Genomic DNA, 8,879 nt, shown 5'->3' on the forward strand with positions numbered 1-8,879 from the left:
AGTATGTTACAATTACACACACTGGACAAGCATAACATGACCTCAAAAGTTATAATAACAAACAAGTATGTTACAATTACACACACTGGATAAGCATAACATGATCTCAAAAGTTATAATAACAAACAAGTATGTTACAATTACACACACTGGATAAGCATAACATGATCTCAAAAGTTATATTAACAAACAAGTATGTTACAATTACACACACTGGATAAGCATAACATGATCTCAAAAGTTATATTAACAAACAAGTATGTTACAATTACACACACTGGATAAGCATAACATGATCTCAAAAGTTATATTAACAAACAAGTATGTTACAATTACACACACTGGACAAGCATAACATGACCTCAAAAGTTATAATAACAAACAAGTATGTTACAATTACACACACTGGATAAGCATAACATGATCTCAAAAGTTATAATAACAAACAAGTATGTTACAATTACACACACTGGATAAGCATAACATGATCTCAAAAGTTATATTAACAAACAAGTATGTTACAATTACACACACTGGACAAGCATAACATGCTCTCAAAAGTTATATTAACAAACAAGTATGTTACAATTACACACACTGGATAAGCATAACATGACCTCAAAAGTTATAATAACAAACAAGTATGTTACAATTACACACACTGGATAAGCATAACATGATCTCAAAAGTTATATTAACAAACAAGTATGTTACAATTACACACACTGGACAAGCATAACATGCTCTCAAAAGTTATATTAACAAACAAGTATGTTACAATTACACACACTGGATAAGGATAACATGATCTCAAAAGTTATAATAACAAACAAGTATGTTACAATTACACACACTGGATAAGCATAACATGATCTCAAAAGTTATATTAACAAACAAGTGTGTTACAATTACACACACTGGATAAGCATAACATGCTCTCAAAAGTTATATTAACAAACAAGTATGCTACAATGAATCATGTCATAACTTATGTACACCCCTTAATAGCCCACATGCACAGGACTTCACCAAGATGAAAATTTCAAAAATGTCATAATATAACTGCATGAATCACACCAATGATACACATCGTACATGATTACCAAAGACTTTTAAAAAGTTACTCAGTTTTGGTCAAGATAAGTTTCCATAGATGTCACAACATTCACATAATTTACAGTACGGGGGGTCACACCACCTCCCTTTATACCAAACATTTTCTCTTCCACAAGTAAATAAAAATCTTTTGCCTTCGGGTGATACTCAATATCAAACACATAATGCACAGCAAATAAGGCAAAGATTGCTGACTGTAAGTGGCAACACGTCAGGATGGTCTGTTTTTCAATTGCTATGGCATATTGTGGGTCAACATCTTCATCGGCATCAATCACTCGTATAATCATGGGGTTAACATCTGTACAAACATCTTCCACTTTTTCTCCTCTCTGTTATAAATGTGCACCACAATTAGCTATAGGACATTTAAGCAACAATTAATGCATACCATAATTTCTTTCATTAGAAATGGTATATCATCTGCTGCTTCGTTCTCTTGGCTAGGTTTTCCTTTCTCCTCTTTTTTGCGAGTTTTTGTGGTCAAAAGATATCCAGCACATCTAAGGGCTGTCAATGAAACTGCCTCTATAAATAAAGAGTAATGTGGTATCATTATGCCAGCAAAATATGCAAATTTCTTAAGGTAAACATTTTGTTAAACAGATATTAGAGATGGAAGGGAGTACCATAATGTAACTGGTCCTGAAAGCACACAACATTTGTTAAATCATTCATTACTCATAACTTTTAATCCAATATGTTATGGCCGTATAACTTTGGTCCTACTTAAACATTAAATACACAGTTAACAGGATACAATTTAGTACTGAAACAATCATTGAGATATATGACTAATCTGTCAACATGGCATTATTTGATTTTTATAGTCACACATGAACAACTGCCCAAATTTATTAGAGTTACCCTGGAATCACTGCTTGCCCAAGCTCACTTGTCTAGCTGGGAGGTGATATATTTTCAAAATGTTTATTGGAAGAAATTTTTGGGAATGTTTGTTATTCACTAAAGCCTATATATCGAAATACCTGCATCACCATCAATGTCACGTAGAGCATCCTTTAATGCGGCTGGTTTGTTCTTGTGTGCATTTGAATAGGCTATAATGGCAGGTTGATACAATTGCCAATTGTCAATAAATTTTTCCCTGCAATTCTCCTCTGCAATTACGTAATCCAATTCTGACGATACCTATACATAAAAGATTAATAACATAGTGACCAACAATGTATTTATACTATAAACAATACACAAAGACAAAGGGGGTTGGCTATTGTAATTTGCACAATAATATTCGTATTATATTATACAAAACATTCTTACACAAAGCATGCAATGCAGTATTCTAAACGGCACCAGTAGGACTGAAGCAATGTTAAACAGTGAAAAATCAGCTTAACCATGATCGAGTTATGTCTTCTAGGCATCAGTCGTGTAGATATTCAAAAAAGGGGTATTCAAAAAAGGGGTGTCAAGTTTTACTGCAGGTATGGGCCTCTAACCAAGATGCTATGAAGTTACAGTGAGGTGGTATATATATACTGTATTAAGGCTGAAACGAATAGTAGGAATATTCAATTGTTAAGAAATATTCGTACTTGTTAAGCAACATTTGTTATTTGTTAAATATTTAGTAATCAAAAAATTACAAATTTAGCCTGGAAAAGCTGCTGAAAACTGAAATATATAATGATTTGTAATCTTTTTAAAAGACAAATAGACCTCTAAAACAAACAATACCACAAAGAACGCACTATGGTCAGCCTTTTGAGGAGAGGATATTTGGCTAAAACTTCTTGTATAGGTGGTTGTTCCTCAAGTAGCCATGTTCTCCTTCTTGAAAATGTCCTGCACATTAACTCTTTGGCTCGATCCATGTCAGGAGTAGATTTTGCCAACTCTGCCTTAATAAGGTTCAAGTGTCTTGTATGTGATTCTTCATCATCATCCATTGCAAAACGTATTGCTGGATATGGGTGTTTATACAGATCAAGCTTTGGTTTCTTTCATGGCCTATCAGCACTTTTGTCTTTTGGTGAAGACCAATTGATATTTTGACATTTTGTATACAAAAACTGCTTCCAGGAATGCTAAAAGCAAACCTAAATAATTATATGCATGTAGAACAATGTTAACCTTACATGTTGCTTTAAAAAGGGGTATGTGGCCACCAAAGATTTAGCCACCACTTCACAATCTTTCATCGAAGGATTCTGCACATATGTGCTCAGCACTGTGGCTAATGTTCTCACAACATATTTCCGGTCATCATCTGCAACTCTTTTTTGGTTGAAACTTTCCTCGGTTGCTTTTCGAAATCTTGGTATGGGAAAAGGATCAGGAACTTTATTGGGTGTCTAATGAAAAGAAAACATTTATCAACATTAGTGATCAATAGCTGTCCCTTCGGTTGCTACAGGATTTAATACTCAAGCCACCCAAGGGAGTGACGATAATGACAAGCCCCGTTATCTCTCAGCAAAAAAGAAAGTCTGTCCAATGACCAACTGATTTGTAGGTCACATGTGTCTATATGTGTATGTCCAGAGAATTGTTTTTGTCAAAGAATTTAGTCCTAGCACTTAATAATTCTTACTGTTAAGTCTAAAGCATAAGACAAAACTATTCTGTCAGCATATAATTGCACAAACACGTCTTTATATAGTGCACACAAAGGCAGCTATATAACTATACACTTTCAATTTTCACTTACACTCTTTCTTTCTGTTGAGCTTAAAGATGATGACGAAGCAATGGAATCAGATCTTTTCTAATGAGAAGACAGATTATAGGGAGTAGCACGATGACAGACAGACTAACTCTTGTTGGTTTAGTAGTAGTACGTGATGAAGTTGGAGTTGCTTTGCCAACTGGGACAGGGTTATTGTTGTCGGTATCATTTACATCACTTTCACTCTAAAACATAACAATATAATTTTGAAATTTCAGGTAAGATATTTGGAGTTTATAATAGTAGAACTGGAATACACCCAGGGATGTCACTGAGTTATCTAACGCGTTATTTGAAGAACGAATCCTTAGAGTTATCTAACACATATAGGCATTAGAGACAACAATGAGCAAAAATGTATTCGCATGAACAATAAAAGCACAGCATGGTGAGTATACTTGGCTCGGGATGGGATATGTGAGCACTATTCCTGTATTAACTGACCAGGATGATCGTAGAATCATCTTGTGATTCTTCAGGTCCTTTCTGTAATAATAATAATACAGAATTATTGCAATGTACTTTAACAGTTTTACCTGATCATGTTCCAACTGTTCTTTAATGGCTCGATAAACTTTCAAACAAAGACCATACTTTGGAACAACATCCTTTAAACAATCTGGTCCAGCTGTTGATGCAAAAGCCAAACTCACCGCCTCTCCATCCATCCCTTGATCTATACGATAATTCAAAAGGAGAGAGTTAACATTTTACAATAGCAGAGTCAGTACATGATAATTGTAAGCTAAGACATAGTCTACATAATTTATATAAACATATATAAGTGCCTGCTCGAATAAGGGTCTGGCTTAGAATCAATACACTGCTGGTTTTCACACTCTTAAGTCAAGGCTCGGGTTCTTAATTAGCTTTGTCATGAAGCATATACTTTGTTTAAACATTTCAAGCTGAATACGCACTGGAAATGCCATCAACTGTGGCTGGTAGTACTGATAATACACACAAAGGCTGGTTCGTTGCAACGTAAGAGAATACAGATTGCTTCCTTGTGAAATGCTAGCTGCTGCACAGTGGATTATTATGGCAAATACTTGTTTACAAGTAGTTTCTCTCAGTCCGTTCACGGGTCCGTTTTTCCAGTCCGTTCCGTGTTTTAGTCATGTCCCAGAACTCCTATACACGTGCATTCGCCGGATAAGGGCGTCTTTAGTAAAACTTAGAAACGTGTTACGCCTGCATAACAAAAAACATAACTTGGAACTCACCAAGAAACGCATCTTTAGCTTCCCAGCCAAACTTCTCCATAACCCACTCTCCCAGTTCTTCCATTGACATATCTTCCAACGACACCATCCTCAAAGCACACTACTGTTACGTTGTCAGATAGAAAACAAGATAGTACTCGGCAAGAATAAATGCCACGAGGTACTGGTCCAAATGCGCACCTTTTCGTAGTAATGCAGTGCATTATATAGAGCGTAGTGGTGAGCATTAATTTAAATGAGTGTCTATTTTAGCATCATGATCATGACTTATCAGACTTAAACGTTGGAGATCATTTCCGATTATAGATCTCATTCCAATCGATGCAATTGTTCGGTTGCCGAGTTCATACTGACTATATACTGTAGTCCCGACCTAAGCCTGCTACACTAGACCCGTGCCTGATCTGCTAGCTACGCCATGGAGTCTATATTATCTATGGTTAGATGCAGTGGATAGCCAACATCGCAGCCAAAGGATGATTCCATGTCAGTTCTGCAGTTATCGCTGTACAACTTACAGATCATATTATGTAAAACACGTATTTGAAAGTCACTCCAGTATACCCAATTTCTTATTTACTTGTGGACTTAATGGATGCAGCAGAACTTTTCGAAATTACAGCAGTATAAGATCTCATTTTTCTAGGCACCATTGCAATGAACTGGAGTCTACTGTGGATTGTTTACCCAGCGTAAGTGATGATGTTATCACAAATGAACTGGATGCATATGGTGCCACAGTCCACTGCTCTGAAAGTTTAACCCAACTAGGGGAATCCTCTGAAACTGCACCTCATGCCAATGAATGTGTCTCTCCTGATGATACACTGCAGAGATCTTGTGCTTTATACCTGCTAACTCTAAAGGAAAAATACAAGCTTACTCAAACTGCTGTTGACTTTGTTGTGAGTCAGACGAAGGATACTATCCAGACTGTTATTGACAATTTGCACCAATCAGTACATGACTCAATATGTAGTGGAAATCAGCCAAACTTCGATCATATCTTGAAAGTGCACCAAATCCGTACAGTGGCCTTGAGACCCAGTACTTCCAGTCAAAGTATATTGAGAACAATTTGGGTGTTGTGGTATGTATGTAAACCATGAATGGAACATTTTCACAACAATTCTTTAAGTGTCTCATTGCTAGTAGAGAATTTAATCCCATTTAGCTTTTGTGAATTGTTCAAAGTGTAATATGTCTCATTCATAAAAGTTTGTAATAGTTACTAATATGAGCAAACAATAATTATCATGTAGCTACCCATTCCTATATTTCTTGACTCTACTATGGAAACTGGCTCAGTTGGAGCAACAAGTAGATTAATGGAAGTTCGAGATACATTTCAATATGTACCTTTACTTGATGGATTGATCTCTTTATTAAACAATGAAGAAATACTCACCGAAGTGAGAGCATCCTCTAACTAGCTTTATATGTCCATACATAATTAATATTATTTTCAGGTAATGAGACCTCATTTTAGATCAGATGAAATAATTGGAGATTATTGTGATGCCGATCTGTACAAGTCGATCCCACTTTTCCAAGACAGTGACCACAATTTGCAAATTGTTATGTTTTATGATGAGATGGAGGTATGTGTATAAAGAATTTAGTATATACAATAACTACGTAGCTATAGTATACTTCTTACTTTGGGTTAAAAACACGCGATTTTCTATAAATTTGAGGTTTTGTCAAAGTAAGCCAATATTATAGTTTAAATTTATAAGCACCTCAACAAAATTAATGTCAAACATGGATAGGCCTATCATTTTATATATATGCAAATGTCTCTGTAATAATGTTACTTGTCACTATCTATTGTACTATAGGTCTGCAATCCATTAGGGGCTCAAGCAGGTGTTCACAAATTAGGTAACTTATTTAGCATCATGTAGTGATGCACTTACATGTGAAACGTATAATAACTATACATACACTGAGGCAAATAGTTCGAAGTTTCATTCGGTTTCACTACATTCAGAAGCTACTTTGTCTCTTCAAAGCTTCATTACCATGGATACTAACATGTTATACTAGTAGTATCAGGAACACTCTCAGACTCCTTGTAGGTCTCCTTGTTGCAGCTATCATTTATGTATTTTGGTATAATTACAGTGGTGTTATACTGGAGTTGCAAGAGCTTTTCCAATGTACACACTAAAAATCATTGGTTATGTTCAATAATTATTGCCATAACAATGGTATTCAGTAACACTTCCAAAAGAAGCTTCGCAGAGAGGTTTTGTACATTCATGCATTCCAGCTATAATGCACATGTATTTACTTTGCAATTGGATATAACCATGCAGCTTCCAAAATCATGCTTGGCATTTATCGGTGTCATTTATAGTCATCTCTATAATATTCTACACATCATATTTTTTTGTTCTCTACAGGGCTATTTTACTATACACTTGGGAATATTCGACCTCATTTGCTGTCAACTCTTCGAGCAATTCAACTGATAGCATGTGTCACATGTGATAATGTTAAAAAGTATGGATTTGACAAGATATTGGAACCATTTATTGATGATGTGAATACCTTAAGTCAAGTAAGTGTGTCAGCTATGTATAAGCCTTCTTAATGCAATTCACACCTCAGGAAGGAATCTCAATATCTTTCAATGGGCGTGACATTCTGTTTCATGGGACTCTTCTATTAGTACTTGCTGATACTGTGGCTGCACATCAAATAGGGGGTTTTAAGGTTGGAGTTTCGTTTGCACTGAGAAAATGCCGTGATTGCTTGCAACAAGGGAAACTATGTCATCGAAGGTATATACGTATTTTAATGTAGTTTTACACATTGCATAATTCCAGATTCTCCTTCTGTTATCATCTTATTTGGTTTGCTACATATACTACTTATTAGTTATACTTAAATGGTTTTGTGATTACTGTTAGGCTATTTTACTGTGCAATTACAGAAACCACATCATTTGAGCTGATTGAAAAATATGTGACCCGCTGAGCGACTAGTTGGCATAATTCACTTTAGAAAAATCCCATTGAAATACAATGGGTTAAATGCGTACTGCAAAAATAATTTTACGTGAATTTTAATCCATTCAGTGAACAGTGAAACAAAGCTCAAATCGAGATAACTAAATGACCAACGGATTCCCCAGTTGATGGTAAGTAAGAATATCTTTGTTTCGTTTCAGTGCCATAAAGCAAACGTGAGTTATAAGCGGTGTGGTAACGTTGCCGTTTTTAAGCCAAGTTAGTGGGCATCTGTAGGCTTCATACTTTACATTACCAGGTGTCCCATTTCATAAGGAAGAGATTGAGCCAAGTCCCATCTCCGTAGCTTGTTTCTTTCTTGAGTTATGATGGATTAAACAAGCGCCTGTAATTTTTATCCGTATAAGCACTGTACAAATCGATTATTTTGCTCTTCTTGCTGTCTATCGCTATAACTCTACAACTATTCATCAGATAAGGCTATAACTTTGGCAGTCCATTGTTTTTACCCTCTAGATAACCAAGAAGTCATAAAATGAAGTTTGAGAAAATGCAAACTAGTTGCTCAGCGGGTCACATATGTTATTTGCATGGAATATGGGTGCTACAGTGGAACCTGTCTTAGTGGTAGCCTGTTTAGAAAAGTCAACTCTTGAAATTCCTCAAGTGATAAATTTATACACTTTCCACTTGTGTAAAAGAGCCACTAGCCTATTTTAAACCCAGAAATCTGGCAACCAGCTTAGGCACGTTCCACTGTGCAATCGACTAGGTGGGCTGACAAGCCAACAAATTGTTTAACAAGCCAGTAAACAACATCCACATTTATTCTAGCTAATACTTATTCTATTTTCTTAAGGAATAATG

The 8,879-nt window shown here is 35.6% G+C and overlaps 1 protein-coding gene across 1 annotated transcript; it reads right to left on the reverse strand.

The window, feature by feature from the left end:
• Window positions 1-1,056: 1,056 nt before the first annotated feature.
• Window positions 1,057-4,434, reverse strand: LOC136245774 (uncharacterized). Its single transcript, XM_066037251.1, has 9 exons — window positions 4,345-4,434; window positions 4,253-4,294; window positions 3,898-3,993; window positions 3,791-3,847; window positions 3,219-3,434; window positions 2,832-3,167; window positions 2,106-2,268; window positions 1,508-1,644; window positions 1,057-1,448 (listed from the first exon to the last, which is right to left on the reverse strand). Exons 6-9 carry the CDS (start codon window positions 3,027-3,029, stop codon window positions 1,125-1,127), a joined length of 822 nt encoding a protein of 273 aa, XP_065893323.1. The 5' UTR covers window positions 3,030-3,167; window positions 3,219-3,434; window positions 3,791-3,847; window positions 3,898-3,993; window positions 4,253-4,294; window positions 4,345-4,434; the 3' UTR covers window positions 1,057-1,124.
• Window positions 4,435-8,879: the final 4,445 nt, after the last annotated feature.

Source organism: Dysidea avara, chromosome 15 (assembly GCF_963678975.1).
Source record: "Dysidea avara chromosome 15, odDysAvar1.4, whole genome shotgun sequence".
In the NCBI taxonomy this organism is placed as follows: Eukaryota; Metazoa; Porifera; class Demospongiae; order Dictyoceratida; family Dysideidae; genus Dysidea; species Dysidea avara.

Coding starts and splice junctions, on each gene's coding strand:
- LOC136245774 (XM_066037251.1), bottom strand. CDS start 3,029: ATGGATGATGATGAAGAATCACATACAAGACACTTGAACCTTATTAAG. Junction 2,269..2,831: donor TCCTCAAAAGGCTGACCATA/GTGCGTTCTTTG, acceptor TTTTATGTATAG/GTATCGTCAGAATTGGATTA. Junction 1,449..1,507: donor TTCTAATGAAAGAAATTATG/GTATGCATTAAT, acceptor CATTTATAACAG/AGAGGAGAAAAAGTGGAAGA.